The sequence below is a fragment of the Oncorhynchus mykiss genome, chromosome 7 (assembly GCF_013265735.2).
Source record: "Oncorhynchus mykiss isolate Arlee chromosome 7, USDA_OmykA_1.1, whole genome shotgun sequence".
Taxonomy (NCBI): domain Eukaryota; kingdom Metazoa; phylum Chordata; class Actinopteri; order Salmoniformes; family Salmonidae; genus Oncorhynchus; species Oncorhynchus mykiss.
The window spans coordinates 32074241-32092147 of record NC_048571.1 but is presented as its reverse complement, the minus strand read 5'-3'; the positions used below and the strand labels follow the sequence as shown (position 1 = coordinate 32092147).

At 45.3% G+C, this 17907-nt stretch overlaps 1 protein-coding gene across 7 annotated transcripts in view; it reads left to right on the top strand.

Annotated features, from left to right (window-relative positions):
- The window catches only part of LOC110527654 (chromodomain-helicase-DNA-binding protein 6), a 98655-nt gene extending 82389 nt beyond the window's left edge, over positions 1–16266 (top strand). For 6 of the 7 annotated variants that reach the window (XM_036983148.1, XM_036983150.1, XM_036983147.1 and 3 more), the window contains 8 exons: positions 990–3002; positions 5055–5197; positions 6524–6742; positions 6885–7433; positions 8455–8643; positions 8912–9055; positions 11280–11384; positions 11583–16266. In XM_036983148.1, the coding sequence (XP_036839043.1) occupies positions 990–3002; positions 5055–5197; positions 6524–6742; positions 6885–7433; positions 8455–8643; positions 8912–9055; positions 11280–11384; positions 11583–12620 (4400 nt within the window). In that variant the 3' untranslated portion in view covers positions 12621–16266. The remainder of the gene's footprint in view (positions 1–989; positions 3003–5054; positions 5198–6523; positions 6743–6884; positions 7434–8454; positions 8644–8911; positions 9056–11279; positions 11385–11582) is intronic. The other variant, XM_036983149.1, reaches the window with a different exon arrangement.
- The last annotated feature ends 1641 nt before the right edge of the window (positions 16267–17907 follow it).

Below are 17907 nucleotides of genomic sequence, written 5' to 3'. Positions count from 1 at the left end.
ACTAAAAACTCCACACTTTGGAATTTCTGTGCGTCCTTGACCATCGCTAATCAATATCCAGAAACTACACACATTCTCTCTTTTGTGGCATCAATGTGAGGGTTTATGTTGTTGCAGTAGTCTAGTGGTGTGGGGATAATGACAAGTGTACCTGGTCTCAGTTGGGTTTGCACTGCACAAAAAATGAAGCAAACTGGAAATGGGCTTTTTTAAACATTTTATTTAACTAGGCAAGCCAGTTAATTAAGAACAAATTATTTATTTTACAATGACTGCCTATCCTGGCCAAGCCCAAACCGGAAGACGCAGGGCTAATTGTGCACCGCCCTATGGGACTCCCAATCACGGCCGGTAGTGATACAGCCTGGAATTGAACCAGGGTCTGTAGTGACCCCTCTAGCACTGAGATGCAATGCCTTAGACCACTGCACCACTCGGGCTGAAAGGGACAAATTTTCACGCTAATTGTTCGTCCCCAATCTAGCATGGAGTCATTGGATTTGTACTGCTATACTGACGTTGCCTCCCTTCCGTGGCACGTGTTTCTTGGCAACCACCCTGCACTTGCCACTTGCTCCCTCTGACTAAAGCCAGTGAGAAACTTGCTTGCGTACTTTTGTTTTATGAAACTAAATAAATACTGCACTCTGAACCACAAAACGTATTTACTATATTCAAGATAGTGTAGTTAGACAAAGCAAGGAAAGTTAATTACGTATTACGTATTTTTATTGGGATTTGCAACTGTTGGTTAGTAATGCGTCCTGCAACCTTCTAAAACGACTTACTCAGCCTTTAACAATCGTTTCTGCCAAAGGAATGTGTCTTAAAGGGATAGTTCACTATTTAGCTTATTTTAGCTGCGCTTTGAAAAGCATGGTGGTAGATTTGACATGATTAGTATTATTTATACTGTAGTAGTGACATTGCAATGGTGTGATTTTAATTATACTGTTTATACGAAAGTAAGCCGTCCATCTGTCTGTCAGGGCCTCTGGACCACAACCTGTTTGTGGAGCCCATCACAGAGGAGCGAGCAGCACGTACCCTCTACCGTATCGAGCTGCTGCGCAAGGTCAGGGAGCAGGTGCTGCGCCACCCACTGCTGGGCCCGCGACTGCAGCTGTGTCGGCCCAGCCTCTACCTGCCTGTGTGGTGGGAGTGTGGCAAGCACGACCGCGACCTCCTGATTGGAGCGGCCCGCCACGGCCTCAGCCGCACTGACTACTACATCCTTAACGACCCGCAGCTATCTTTCCTGGAGGCCCACCGCAACTACGTCCAAAAGGAGAATCACCAGGGCTACCAACCCAGTGTGCACCACGCAGGCATGGCCCCCTCAGCGCACCACCACCCCTGCTGCATCTATGAGACAGGCCTCGGCCAATGCCACTCTCCCCAGCCGCTGGAGTACGGTCACCAAGCCATCCCCTCTTCGATCCACTTCCATTCTCACCCGAACGTCCACGGTCACCCGCCAGAGATAGTGGGCACGGGCCCCGGTGGCAGCCTAGGTATGGTGTCTGGGCCAAGGGAGGGCTTCCTGGTTTGCCCCCCTCTGGATGAGTCATTGGAACTGGCATCACTGCAGCATGAGGGCCTGGCCTCAGATTCCCTCCATGGCAAGTCTACCAAGGAGGCCTTCAACGGGTTCCCCTTCAACTCAGCGCAGGGCGGCCAGAGCATGCTCAACTCGTATGGTGTGCAGGGGGAGCTGACCAGCGAGCAGTCGGCCGACATGGACCCGATCATCTCAGGCAAGCTGCGCAGCGACGTGCTGGTGGGCTCCTCGGAAGAGAATGGCCTTATGGCCCCCTTGCTGGAGCTGGAACAGGAGCTGCAGGCGCCCTGGGAGAGCACTGACCACACAGGCACAGCAGATGTCGTGGGCATGTTCAACGAGGCCGACCCCATCCTGGGGGCACCAGCCCTTGATACAGAGTTCCTGGACACAGAGGAGCAGACAGGAGACGGGGGAAGGGAGGACGGAGCTGGGGGAGTGCTTGACGACTGCCTAGGTATACCCTCATCCCGGAGCGACCCAGGGGAGCCGCTGCCCTCCAGTTTCACGCTGTTCAAGAACATTGACGTCAGCGAGGAGGAGCCTGCTGCAGAACACACAAACCTCTCCGCCAGCCCCCTTCCTTCCTACACCCCCCCTCCGCACCTGTCGCTGTCCCATATGACCTTGCACCCCCACCACCACAACCAGGGTGATGTCGAGCAGCCAGAGGAGAAGTTGAGTGACTCTGACACTGTCGCCCACGTGCCCAGCCCCGACGAGAGGGAGGCAGAGAGGGATGTGTCCTTTGAGTTTGACAAAGAGGAGATGTCTGTGGACAGTCCTAGTCTGGTGGGGCTGGAGCAGGGCCTGGACATCTCATGTATACCATGCGAGGACACTCTCCAAGAGGAGCCCTGCTATGGGATGGGAATGGGCTCTCCAGTGGAGTCATGTCAGGTGGCTCTAGAGAGGCCAGGAGAAGAGACTTTAGAAAGGGACATGCCCTTAGGGCTAGTGGAGGAAGGGCTTCTAGAGGGACAGGCTGAAGAACCCTTGGAGATATCGCCCATGGATTCCCAGGAGGAGGACCCAGTGGATGGTCCTCTGGAAGACTTCGGTAAAGACAAAGCACCAGAAGGACCATTCACAGGGCCGTTGGAGCAGTACGACGTAGAACCTGAAGCGGCCTTCGAGGGGCCTGCCGAAGCAGAGAGCACTTTAAGCGAACACACACTCCCCACTGTTGATGCTACATATACTCTGCCCCCATCCTTCTCAGTCCCCAGGCCCCAGCCTGAGCCACCACTGTCCCCACGTGTGGCTGGAGTGTCACAGATCAAACTTGAGTTCCCTCTGGACCCAGAGAGCTCTGAGAGCAAGTCAGACATACTGGAGCCTGACAGCACTGTCCTCACGCCCAAACTGGAGCAGACAGAGGTGCTGCTGGAAGTAAAGGACAAGATCAAGGAGGAGAGGCCCCAAACTCCAGGTAATGAAGGTAGTTTTACATGCATCCAAAATAGTGATATGAACTGGACAAAAATAAGTGTCTGTCTGTCTGTCTGTCTCAGTGCAAGGCAAGACAGTGACTCAGTGCAAGACAGACAGTGACTCAGTGCAAGACAGACAGACTGTCTGTCTTGCACTGAGTCACTGTCTGTCTGCCTGTCTGTCTTGCACTGAGTCACTGTCTGTTTGTCTGTCTTGCACTGAGTCACTGTCTCTGTCTGTCTGTCTGTCTGTCTTGCACTGAGTCACTGTCTGTCTGTCTGTCTTGCACTGAGTCACTGTCTCTGTGTCGTCCTGCACTGAGTCACTGTCTCTGTCTGTCTGTCTGTCTTGCACTGAGTCACTGTCTGTCTGTCTGTCTGTCTTGCTCTGAGTCACTGTCTGTCTGTATGTCTTGCACTGAGTCACTGTCTGTCTGTCTGTCTTGCACTGAGTCACTGTCTGTCTGTCTCACTGTCTGTCTCACTGTCTGTCTGTCTCACTGTCTGTCTGTCTGTCTGTCTGTCTCACTGTCTGTCTTGCACTGAGTCACTGTCTGTCTGTCTCACTGTCTGTCTCACTCTGTCTGTCTGTCTTTCACTGAGTCACTGTCTCTGTCTGTCTTTCACTGAGTCACTGTCTCTGTCTGTCTTTCACTGAGTCACTGTCTGTCTGTCTCACTGTCTGTCTCACTGTCTCTCTGTCTCACTGTCTGTCTGTCTGTCTGTCTCACTGTCTGTCTTGCACTGAGTCACTGTCTGTATGTCTCACTCTGTCTGTCTGTCTTGCACTGAGTCACTGTCTGTCTGTCTGTCTGTCTCACTGTCTGTCTGTCTTGCACTGAGTCACTGTCTGTCTCTGTGTCTGTCTGTCTGTCTTGCACTGAGTCACTGTCTGTCTGTCTCACTGTCTGTCTGTCTCACTGTCTGTCTGTCTCACTGTCTGTCTGTCTCACTGTCTGTCTCTCACTGTCTGTCTGTCTCACTGTCTGTCTGTCTGTCTCACTGTCTCTGTCTGTCTGTCTGTGTCTTGTCTGTCTTGCACTGAGTCACTGTCTGTCTGTCTGTCTCACTGTCTGTCTGTCTGTGTCTTGTCTGTCTTGCACTGAGTCACTGTCTGTCTGTCTGTGTCTGTCTGTCTGTCTGTCTGTCTGTCTGTCTGTCTTGCACTGAGTCACTGTCTCTCTGTCTGTCTGTCTCACTGTCTGTCTTGCACTGAGTCACTGTCTGTCTGTCTGTCTCACTGTCTCTGTCTGTCTGTCTGTGTCTTGTCTGTCTTGCACTGAGTCACTGTCTGTCTGTCTGTCTCACTGTCTGTCTGTCTGTGTCTTGTCTGTCTTGCACTGAGTCACTGTCTGTCTGTCTGTGTCTGTCTGTCTGTCTGTCTCACTGTCTGTCTGTCTTGCACTGAGTCACTGTCTGTCTCTGTGTCTGTCTGTCTGTCTTGCACTGAGTCACTGTCTGTCTGTCTCACTGTCTGTCTGTCTCACTGTCTGTCTGTCTCACTGTCTGTCTCTCACTGTCTGTCTGTCTCACTGTCTGTCTGTCTGTCTCACTGTCTCTGTCTGGCTGTCTGTGTCTTGTCTGTCTTGCACTGAGTCACTGTCTGTCTGTCTGTCTCACTGTCTGTCTGTCTGTGTCTTGTCTGTCTTGCACTGAGTCACTGTCTGTCTGTCTGTGTCTGTCTGTCTGTCTGTGTCTGTCTGTCTGTCTGTCTGTCTGTCTGTCTGTCTTGCACTGAGTCACTGTCTCTCTGTCTGTCTGTCTGTCTGTCTCACTGTCTGTCTGTCTGTCTTGCACTGAGTCACTGTCTGTCTGTCTCACTGTCTGAGTCACTGTCTGTCTGTCTCACTGTCTGTCTGTCTCACTGTCTGTCTGTCTCACTGTCTGTCTGTCTGTCTGTCTTGCACTGAGTCACTGTCTGTCTGTCTCACTGTCTGTCTGTCTGTCTCTGTCTGTCTGTTTGTCTGTCTTGCATTGAGTCACTGTCTGTCTGTCTGTCTGTCTGTCTGTCTGTCTGTCTGTCTTGCACTGAGTCACTGTCTCACTGTCTCTCTCCACAGTGGACAGCTATGTGGAGGTGGCACAGTTTGCCGTCCCCATGTCCATGTGTGAGATGCCTGACAGTCTGCAGGACGCGCGGGAGCCCACCATCGCCCAGCTGCTGCAGGAAAAAGCCCTCTACTCCTTCTCCGAGTGGCCAAAGGTATGGTACATGGCGGGATGACCTGCCAACTGCCTTGAAAAGTTTCCATTTCCTGTTAGCCCAGGGGAATTGGTTGACACTATCTGATTAGGGTATAACAATTTCTCTCCCAAAATCTGATTTTCAAACTAATCCTTAGACATATTTCCATAACCTTATGTTTAATTCAGATCAAAAGCTGACACCCCTTCAAATTCGTAGATTTGGCTATTTCGGCCACACCGTTGCTGACAAGTGTATAAAATCGAGCACACAGCCACGCACTCTCCATTGACAAACATTGGCAGTAGAATGGCCTTACAGAAGAATGGCACAGTCATCGGAAGCCACCTTTCCAACAAGTCAGTTTGTCAAATGTCTTCCCTGCTAGAGCCACACAAGCTCACAGAACCAGACCGCCGAGTGCTGCAGCGCGTAGCGTGTAAAAATGGTCTGTCCTGGGTTGCAACACTCACTACCCGAGTTCCTAACGGCCTCTGGAAGCAACATCAGCACAAGAACTGTTCGTTGGGTGCTTCATGAAATGGGTTTGGCCGAGCGCAATTCCATGCGTCGGCTGGAGTGGTGTTAAGCTCGCCACCGTTAGACTGGAGCAGTGGAAAGCATTCTCTGGAGTGATGTCTCTTACTTCACCATCTGGCAGTTTGATGGACGAATCTAGGTTTGGTGGATGCTTGGAGAACGCAACCTGCCCAAATGTAGTGGCAACTGTAAAGTTTGGTGGATGAAGAATCATGGTCTGGGGCTGTTATTCATGGTTTGGGCTAGGGCCCTTCGTTCCAGTGAAGGGAAGTGTTAACGCTACAGCATGCAATGACATTCTAGACAATTCTGTGCATCCAGCTTTGTGGCAACAGTTTAGGGAAGGCCCTTTCCTGTTTCAGCATGACAATGCCCCCGTGCCCAAACCAAGGTCCATACATAAATGGTTTGTCAAGATCGGTGTGGAATAACTTGACTGGCCTGTACAGAGCCCTGACCTCAACCCCATCGAACACCTTTGGGATGAATTGGAACGCCGACTGAGCCAGGCCTAATTGCCCAACATCAGTTCCCGACCTAACTAATGCTTCCATTCAGCCACAAGAGCCTTCCCAGAAAGCCTTCCCAGAAGAATGGAGGATGTTCTAGCAGCAAAGTTGGGACCACCTCCATGTTAATGCCCAGGGTTTTGGAATGAGACGTTCGACGAGCACGTGTCCACATACCTATGATAATGTAGTGTACATTTTCACGATATAGCCAATTTTGACTTTGCAGCTAGGCCATATACTGGGATCCAGGGGAATAATGCGTGGTACTTTTTTGTGCTCTTTTGCGTTGCAGGATCGGGTGATCATCAACCGCCTGGACAGCATCTGTCACGCCATCTTGAAGGGGAAGTGGCCCTCCTCCAGCCAGCAGTATGACTCCCCTAGCTCTCTGGCAAACACCTGTGTGCCTAACATTGTGCACCAGAGGGCTGGCTTCATTTCAGCCAGGGTACAGCCATCCCAGAGCCTTAACTTCAACATCCCAGCCCCTCCTGTAACCCGCCTTCCCAAGGTGACTAGCCCATGTTCATCTTCTGTCCCTTCATAACCATTGTTGTTGAAATCCTTCTTTTGTGACGTTTTTGTGGATATTCGCCAGTCTATTGTCGGTATTCATTAATATTTTTCCATTCTTCCATTTCCATCCTGTTCAGTACAAGTCAAGAGATGCCGGGGAATGCAGCCAGGGAGGCTGGAGGTTGACATCCTTGCCTCTCTTGCAGGAGAGGCTGGTGGCGCCGCCCTATTTGCCTGAACTAAAGCGGGGTAGGCGTGCATTTGAATACAAGGCAGAGGTGCTCAGTAAGCAGTGCCACACAGGGGAGAATATGCCTGTAACCGTGTCGAACAGAGGTGGGGCGCTGCTGCTCAACGGATGGCAGGAGGCGGCCATGGACCTCTCCAAGGCCGGGGATCTGGGTATTGGGGGCGACGCGGCAGCCACTGTAGGCCACATGAGTCACCAGGTCCACCCCGTTGCCCGAAAACTGCCCGCCATGAGCGCCATGCAGGGTTCAGTGGGGAAGGACATGGCCGGGATCCTGCAGGCAGGTCTCATCCACCCCGTCACCGGCCAAATTGTCAATGGCAACCTGAGGTGTGACGACGCAATCATGCGCCGGAGGAGAGGCAGACGGAGAAACATGGAGACGGTTGACATCGGGTTTGTCAAGAGCAGAGGAATGCATGTGCAGGAAAAACAGGTTTGTCAAGTCAAAACTTATTTTGGTTTTGTGAGCAGAAAAAGAGCCAGCTTAATGGTACTAGTTTTCTGCACCACCTGGTTTTGATGATAATTACTGTGGACCTGTCCCCCTACCAAGTTCAGGGGGAAGGACAATACAGTTGACTCTTGTGGTTTGGTGCTTGGAAGCAATTAATTTGCAATAAAGGTTGTAAGATTGCGTATCACCAGTAGTGTTGTCACTATACCAGTTTTAGTATCACAAAACTCAATACCATCACGATACCATGGCAGAAAAGGTGTATTAGCCATAGTCACAGAATGGCATTTAATCCAGACAGATAACCTCAGCGATTGCTCTGTTCAATCGTTGGGCATCTTTTGAGTTTTGAAGTTTCACTTCTGACACCAATGTAATGAAACAGGCAGGGAATCCGGCAAGAACCCTCAACATTCTTGCCGTTAGCCCTGCGGAAATCGACTGTGCTATAAAAGCACAGCTTATAGGTCAGGGTTGCTACAGTATCTTTGGACGTGAGTGAGAGATCGTTGTGAGTTCATTACGTTTTTGTTGACATGTTTTGAAATCAGCATATTTTGTGTTTTTATATTTTTTATATCACGTAGTATTAGGATTGTGAATGGTTGTCAGTTCAGCTGTGACTTGCATAGAACGTTATTCTACAAAGTTGGAAGCTACCGGTATCTTTAGTTTCAAAATGATTCAAGTGTGTTAACTTCTGTGCAGCTTGAGTGGAGAGCTAACATGGTGCTGCCTAGACACTGCTCTAGCAATGAGTAAGTGGTGCAGGCATGAGGTACGGGACATCAGCTGCAATGATAGACAGACTTGGTCCTCTCAATCAGTACACGACGTTAGACACATTTGACAGAAGTACAAGCTGTTTTTCATGTTCTAGTATCGTTCTAGTATCGAGATTCATTATACTGTCTAACACTAATCACAAGCACTTCATACTAGAGTTGTGTTGGGAATCAAATACATCTATTTGTTTCCCTGTGTTTTTTTTCCTCTACAGGGCAGGGTAGAAGTCACCAGTCATTCTGCAGTGTCGTCCACCTCCTCCCCACCTGAGTGCCCCCCGGGAACCTCCACCCCCACCCTGTCAGAGGTGGTGGCCATCGACAGAGAGGCTGCCAACAATGGCTTGATGGAATGGCTGCGACAGAATCCCAACTGTAGCATGGAGGTGCCCACTTTCGCACCGGTGAGTTGATCCTCCATGCACATTCATCTTATCCATTCTTCAAATTCCCTTTACTTTAGTGAAATCCCAGTTGGATGATTCCTGGATTCAAAAGGGAATAAGCAGGAGGAAACTGGGATTTCTGAAAAACTTGTGAACTTTGAGAACGTTTCTGTTACGAATGGTTCAACTCACCAGCTGGTTTTATAGTTTGGTTTTATAGTATGTTTTAAAGTAAGTGAATATCATTTGGAGTAGTGTGCTTTTCTTGCCAAATCTGGGGTTTCAGTCTCCTGGCTCAGCGATTCTGCACAGCTTTGTGGAGCGGCCCAAGCAGAGGCGGCATCGCTGTAAAGACCCCACCAAGTTGGATGTCAACTCCCTAACAGGGGAGGAGAGGGTGCCAGTGGTCCACAGGAGCACTGGCCGCAGGGTAACTATTTTGACTCAAACGCACACACCGAACACTGATGCACAAGCACACATAACATCACTGACATTAACCATGTTTCCATCCCACCATTTTTATGAGAGTACTGTACCTGATGGAAACAGCAAATTGTGGGGAAACTTTTCTATTTTTTGTAAACAAAATATGTTTGATTGATGGATAATTTTTGGGGTCGGTGAAATAGATACAGTACCAGTCAAAAGTTTGGACTCATTCAAGGGTTTTTTCTTTATTTTTACTATTTTATACATTGTAGAATAATAGTGAAGACATCCAAACTATGAAATAACACATATGGAATCATGTAGTAACCAAAAAATATATAAGTAGCCACCCTTTGCATTGATGACATCTTTACACACTTTTGGTATTTCTCTCAACCATCTTCACTTGGAATGCTTTTCCAACAGTCTTGAAGGAGTTCCCACATATGCTGAGCACTTGGCTGCTTTTCCTTCGCTCTGCGGTCCACCTCATCCCAATCCATCTCAATTGGGTTGAGGTCAGGTGATTGTGCATGGCAGGTCATCTGATGCAGCACTCCATCACTCTCCTCCTTGGTCAAATAGCCCTTACACAGCCTGGAGGTGTGTAGGGAGATTGTCCTGTTGAAAAACAAATGATAGTCCCACTAAGCGCAAACTAGATGAGATGGTGTATTGCTGCAGAATGCTGTGGTAGCCATGCTGGTTAACTGTGCCATGAATTCTAAACTAATCACTGATGGTGTTACCAGCAAAGCACCCCCACAACATAACACCTCCTCCTCCTCCATGCTTCACGGTGGGAACCACACATGCGGAGTTCACCTACTCTAAGTCAGAAAGACACTGCGGTTGGAACCAAAAATCTCAAATTTGGACTCATCAGACCAAATGACATTTCCACCGATGTACATTGCTCGTGTTTCTTGGCCCAAGCACGTCTCTTCTTATTATTGGTGTCTTTTAGTAGTGGTTTCTTTGCAGCAATTTGACCATGAATGCCAGTTGACAAATAAATCTTGTTCTTATCAATAATCTCACCTACTGTACGCTGTCTGTGAGTTGTTGGCTACACCATGCCCGAGTGGGTATTTGCTGTTTAACCCAATCATTTTTGTGACAAAAGCATCGACAGAGGTAAAAATGGGATGGAACTAACACTACAGATAGCAATACTGGGTGATTTGAAAAGCCATAGTCAATCAATCAATAATTTAATAATTATTTTAGTAAAAATGTTTATTTTTATTTTACAATCTGTAGAAGCAATGAGAATAGGAAGGTTCAATTATTTTGTGAAGCATCACAGCACAGTTGAAAAATATATGGCAAGTAGAAATCCGAAATGGATGATGTTGAGAGACAGATGGGAGGTGTTGAATGGAGCTGAAGGGTGGGACTAATAACAATATAAACAATGTAAAACATACGGGATCTGTAGAATATATATAGGTTCGGAACTTTTGTGAAATGGCATAGTTACAAATAGAAATCAAACTGGATGGACATCAGATATAGAGGAAGGACTAAGAACAAACAAGAGAGAACTATTGTAAAGTAGACTGTCTGTAGAATGTGTATAAGATGTATGGATTGAAGGTAGAAGCGGAAGTGTTTATTAGTTTACTTCAATTGGGGGATCGGCGGAAGGGTTTGTGGGGAATAATAATAAAGGTATATTCTTTAAAAAAGTATGTATGTCTATATAGGTATGTGTATGTATATATGCATGCGTGTATGGATCTATATATTTACCCAAAAAATATGGGGGATTGGAAATGATGCAGACAATTACATTGGAAGCAACATTCTTTCTGCAATATTAAGCTGATCCACCCTCTTAAAAAAAAAAGGAGGAAAAAATGGGATGGAAACGCATGGAAGTTCAATTTTTTTATTGGGTAAATGAAAAGTTATTATACGACAAAGTGCTTTTTATTTGTACTTACAATTACAATATTCACTTAATTATTTCGCCAAATGTTTAAAAACCTAGCTCCTGGCATTTCTTTGCCCGTGGTTAACAGGTGAATGAAGATGCTTCTCCCCACCCAACTGTGCTCCTTCACATTGATTGAATACACTTCTTTAAGACATAGCCTAACAAAATTTGCATTACATGTAATGTTTGCCTGAATTATACACAAATGCATAATTTATATTTATGCTATGTGTGTGTGTGTACAAGAACTCATTGAGGGCTGTATTCTTCTGTGCTGTAGCTTGGGGGTGCTATGGCTCCAGCAATCAAGGAGCTTTCACGATGGCTGGATGCAAATACTGAGTACTGCGTGGCACCTGACTGGGCAGATGTAGTGAAACACTCTGTAAGTAGCATGGCATTTTCACTCTCTCATATCCACATAAATGCCCCATCAAATAGTTTCATTAGAATGTTTCCATTTTTAATTAGACATTTACTCATCTTGACTAGTGCAGTTGTCAGAACCTACTGCCTCACAGATTACAGATGTCCTTCAAAACCATCCCTGCATTTTCCTTAAGCTAATGCCTTGTGTTTCCAGGGTTTTCTTCCTGAGGGCAAGTTCACCCGCATCCTCACTGAGCCCGTGTGCCGCGACCAGGGGCCCCGCCGCCGGGGGCGTCGTCCCCGCAGCGAGATGCCCAAGCCCCTCCTCTCCGAGTCTCCCATGGGCCCGCTCTGTATGAACGGCGGCCTGATCGGCAGCATGGACCTGGTCAGCCTCCAGAACCTCCGCAATGTCCAGGGCATCCCACTCACAGGCTTGATGGGATTCCCCCATGGCTTTGCTGTGTCCGCCGGTGAAGACGCAAAGAATGGTCTGAGCATGCTGCCTATGATGCTCCACGGCGTACACGGCACCCCCCACATGTTCAGCGTTCAGGGGCTGATGGGTTTGCCGCCCACCTGCTCCGCTTCCACCTCGTCCTCCACGGCTGCAGTTACCACCACTGTGGCCTCCTCCTCAATGGCCAGTAGCCCCTCTCGAGGCCCCGGCCAGGCATCTTCGAGCACAGGGGCCGAGGGCTCCGGCATTCAGTCTGGCACAGAGAGAAAGAGGGAGGAAAAGCAGCAAGGCGTGATGGGCAGCCACAGCATTGCGGCCATCACCACCACCACAGCGACCAGCAGTGGCAGCCACCAGGCCTTCAACCCTTTCCTCATTCCGGGGATGTCCCATGGACTGCTGTACCCTCACATGTTCCTCCCGCACGGGGGCGTCATGGCGCTGCCAGGCATGCCGCCTGCAGACTCCTCCAGCAGCCCAAAGATGAAGAAGAAAAGAACAAAGGAGGAAGGGGTGGTGGTGGGGGTGGTGGAGGCAGGCAGCCACAGCCACTTACAGACGGACAGTGGGCCTCCGAAAAAACACAGTGATGGCCAGACTGGGGAGAGCACGGCTGACCAGGCTGGGCCGGAGGACAGGGAGCAGACGGAGGACAGCATTCAGGAGGAGGGCACGGGACACGACTCCCATGATCCTCCAGAGGTAAATCCCAAGAAGAGCGTTGAAGAGGAGAGAGGAACGATGGTGATTAGCTTGATGGAGGAGGAGAGCGTGTCAAGGGGGGCAGAGTAGACTTCACAATATACTTATTCTCCCACCTCTTTCTTACTGTGCAACAGTTTTAAGTTTGTGGTGTGTAAGTACCTTCATTTTTATGTAAATACTTTTATTATCCACTTGTTTTTTATGGATCTGCTCTGTAGCAAATTTGTGATTATCTTATATTATATATGCCCACACATGCTCCATTCAAGCACTTCATGAAAGAGATGCAAACACACACTTGCGAAGGGAGGAATTACTCAATGTTGTTACATGGTTATAACAATTCAAGCATCCTTGACGGTCTGCTACATCATTTAGAAACCTGGTATGTCCTGGTTGCAAAAAGGTAAAGCCGGGACCCTGTTTGACTGAAGAGGATAAAGATTGTGGGTTGTGTTCATTAGGGCATGCAATGGAGAACATTGTCAAACGGTTTCAATGGAAAATTAAAATGTGTTTCTTATCAAGTAGTCCCACCCTTTTTCAGTACATTTTTTTATCCATTTGGTGCCTAATGATCACAACCAAAAATGATGTAGCCGTTTAGTGATTACTGTCCCCTCAGTTTCCTTGATGGTGTTAATTAAGGAATGTGAATATCCCATTAAAGCCTAAAACTAATAGCAATTTTATTTGAAGGTCCTTTAAAATGTGTTGAATATAATACTTGTTATATCAATGCATGCAAGGTAACTTGCAGTCCCAAGTTTGATTAGTAGCATAAATGCTGCTAAGAAGTTCTGAATAGGACAGCTTTTGTCCATCCCTATTTTGTTTGTCTTGTTACTGCTATGTAAAACATTTTTAAAGGGAAAATAGACAAACAACACTGCGTATAACAGATTTAGAGAAAACAATGATGCTAGTATAACCAATCAAGAGAACACATATTCAGTACGACAGCCACTCAAAAAAAAAAAAAAGGCAAAGACTAATCCTGAGTTTTGATAATGCTTTAAAATATATAATCTCACAAAGTCACTTTGGGATGTGATCATCTGTGTCAGTGTGGGAGCAGTGAAGAGGTACCATAGACAGTCTGTCACAGAGGGCTCTGTTGAGAGCGCCAGTGCCTCACTGGTGAGGGACAAGCACACAGAGGGTACTTCATTAAGAGAAAGGGGTGGTGGGGATGTGCAAAATATAAATATATGTCCATTCCCATCTGCCTTTCCAGTGTTAGGGAAAAGTTAGTTGTTTGATCACAGATACTGTATGTAAAGCAGTGGCAGAGTGCCTCGTTGTTTTAAAGGCTTCGTGGTCTCCTTTTCTTCCCTTATAAGCATTTAAAACTCCTGTAGACTAGGTCATACTCAGAATGTTAAAAAAGTTCAATCTATTTAGCTGTATGTTGCTGTTCCTTTTGTTTACATGCACACCACATTTTTAGTTTTCTCCATTATGTCCCTTGACATTGGGGGGGAAATGGCAAAATCAGTACCAGTGTTTATTGTATTTAACATAATGTACTACACTAAATGGATGCAAAAGCTGATTTTATTCTCCATTTTACAACAGGGTCTGTTTTTTGGGGTATATGTTTTAGACTTGGCTTCTAAGTGTAACAACTTGACTTCTCTTTTTGTTTGTGAAAAAAAAAAATCATATTAGAAAAGTGTCCTTTTGGTGAATGTTTACCTGTATTCTGTCTATTAAGCTTTTATTTGTGTATGTGTACATGCATGCGCACACTTGCACAACCTGTCCCATGGGTGACGTTTTGTTCTAGAGCTGTATTTCTACCTCTTGCTCTAGCGTCATCTTTCTTTGTTGGAAGACATGTTATTGTTGCCTTGTCACAACTTGTGACTATAAAATTAATTTGTTTTGCCAAACTTTCACCAAATATGACATTTTTCATTAAACTTAGTTGATTATATTAAAAGTAAAATGCCTTATTTAGCTAGTGTTATATATAGATATATATATGTATAGATATATATATAGATAGATAGATAGATATATATATCTATATGTATATATAGATATATAGATATATATAGATATAGATATATAGATGTTTTGTTACATCTCCATATTGGAAGTTATATATCAAAATAATTTTGTTTAGTTTGTTTTAAATGCCCCTTCAGTTGTATGCATACATACTTTGGTAATGTGCAAAACCAGCATTTGGACATTTGCTGGTATCAGTCACTGCAGTGATTGAAAGATTTTCTTCAAAGTTATCTTTATCACTTACTCCATGAAGTGACTCAAACAATCTTCCAAAGCACAATGGAGAACAATGAATTATTACTGTTTTCTCATCAGTGCCTCTGAGATTTGGTTTGGTATTTTTCCACTGATTTACATAATTTATTACATCTAGGCTGAAGTACTAGTGCAGAAACATCCCTGAACCTATTCCAATCATATCTAATGTAATCAATGTGAAGGGTGCCATGCAATTCCTGATTGGTCATGTCTGAGGGTCCCCTTGTTTCACTCAAACAACATGCTTTTCACATGCTTATATTCACTTAACAGGCTTTCAGTTTTCGTACACACATCAATGGTGCACGGTATGTATACAACTGAAGTGGATGTGATGTTAAAACCAATGCTCATCCAATTGTAGACCTATTCTGCATGTTGGATCCAATATTCCACTACCATTGGCTGAGTAATATAAAGTAGATTATTAGATCTCAAGACACCAGCCCACACCAATTTTCTATTACTTTGCTTGTATGTAAAAACTTGAAAAACAACTAATTGGTGCAGTAGGTGACTACAGTTGAAGGTCAATTAATATTTATTCAGTCTTCATTTTATGAAATCATTTTACTGTGTTTTCTTTTAATTTAGTCTTTGGTAATTTATGGAACGGTCAGATTGATTTCAAGTCATGTATCTCATATGTATTTATTGTAAGTCTTGTCTAAGCATTTTCATGTTTATGCCTGGTGTGTAATGTTAAAGGGTTCAGAGGGACGACAGTCACGCTTCTAAGGCTTGCTGGCCCTTTTCACATTTTAGAATGTTTGTTGTATCTTTTTTTGCCATCACCTGTGGCAAGAATAGTTTAAAATACATAAATGTTATAACTTTTCCTGAAAAGGTATAACGCACTTAACATGTGCCATAGATTGTGGGTCATTTGGGATGGGGTCAATTGTATCTTTGAACTTTGGACTGAATTGTACTATAACCTATTTCTGCAGTCAGGTCAGACACTAGGCGCCAGGCCCTATTCATCAATTCTGTTATGTATTTGCATGTCAGAGGAAAGATGCAGGCTCTGGCTTTCCAATGCCATGCTATGTGTGTTGTGATTGCATGCCTGGACATGCTGGTTATATAGGCCCTGAAAATTGCCACAATCCAAGTTGCAGAGATGGCAGACCACTCTGTGTGTGTCTGCATGCATGCTTCAAGTTTCTGTTCAACAGCTGCTTGCATAAGGACCATTGACAGATTAGGACCTTCGTTTTCAGCTCAGTGTTCACTAAATGGGTTTACTGTAAAGCTACATTGAACAAAGTGCACCGTGGGTGGGAACATCATGCTTCAAAAGAAAAGTACTGGCTGATGTAAGCTACATTAACAGAGTTGTGGATAAAAAATAATTGTTGAACTAGCACCAATATTCCCTTGTGGACCAATCAGATAACTCAGAACATGGTATGTGATCTTTTATTGTACAATAAAAGATGACTTTCAACTTTCATCAAGTGAAGGGGTATTCATTTCTCAACATACTGCTAGCAGCAGCTAGTTTAAGCGAGAAGCTCGGTAGTAGGCATTGCCCATATGATCAACCATCTGCTAGCTACTAGTTAAACCAGAGAGGAAAAGGTGATGCAAGAGGTTTTACTCAGTCCAAAATCTGTCCACGAAAATAAGCTGACGTGAGGAATTTTTCTATGGAGGTCGGTGTTGAATTTGGTCATAAAAAAATGTAATGGCTAATTTTCCATGTGAGGCTTATTTTATCAAATGGAGGTTTCATAATGGTTAGGTTACGAATGCACTGCATTTAATTGAAAACAATCACAGTAAACTACTTAATTTACCCTTTGCTAATCTCCGCTCCTGAACAGTGATTGTCCAATCAAAGCTTAGCAACCGTAACCCAACACTCGGACACTTCACAAGAAATTCTCACGGACGACAGACTTTTCATTTGTCTGCTACAAGTGAACAGGAAATGGTAAAACAGTTCCGAGGACAGTCTGTATCTGGAGAAATTAGCGAACCTGTTCCCGAGCTAGGGATCGCGGCAATATGTGAGTCGCAGGAGAATTTCCAAAATCCTAAAACCAAAATTAGACGAAAAATATAATATTGGCTTTATCTCAATCGTTATGTGGTTAACCTTAAAAATCTAAATGATAGTTATTCAAATCTGAAAGATGAATTTCAACCAGACATTCCCTTAGATCACGGGAAAAGGCATCACTTGACCGTTGCACTGGAATCATTCCCACGGTGAATTGCTAGGCCCACAACGCTATGAAACCACACTATAGCAGAGATCGATATTACCAGCTGTAATTGATATGGTGAAAACAGTGTGTGGGGAGGCAGAGGCACAGAAATTCACATCATCAATAACTTTTGTCAGATGACTGTTAAACTAATTTATGCTATTGCTAGCAATCAAAAGGAAACTGACTGAAGAACTTAAACTTCCCAGCTTATGCTCTCCACATGGACCTTAGCTGTGAGGGCCGAGATGCCCGTGCATTGACCCTTTGTTTGCTACACAGTGCGTTCGGAAAGTATTCAGACCCCTTCCCTTTATACACATGTTGATACATTACAGCCTTATTCTCAAATTGATTAAATAAAAAACACAACACTCCATAATGACAAGATGAAAACTGAAAAGAAAAGCATACCTTATTTACATACAGTACCAGTCAAAAGTTTGGACACATACAGTTGAAGTCAGAAGTTAACATACACTTAGGTTGGAGTCATTAAAACTCGTTTCACATTTCTAGTTAACAAACTATAGTTTTGGTAAGTCGGTTAGGACATCTACTTTGTGCATGACACAAGTAATATTTCCAACAATTGTTTACAGACAGATTATTTCACTTATCATTCACTATCACAATTCCAGTGGGTCAGAAGTTTACATACACTAAATTGACTGTGCCTTTAAACAGCTTGGAAAATTCCAGAAAATGATGTCATAGCTTTAGAAGCTTCTGATAGGCTAATTGACATAATTTGAGTCAATTGGAGGTGTACCTGTGGATGTATTTCAAGGCCTACCTTCAAACTCATCCTTGGGAGGAATTTCCAAACGCCTGAAGGTTAATCTGTACAAACAATAGTGCGTAAGTATAAACACCATGGG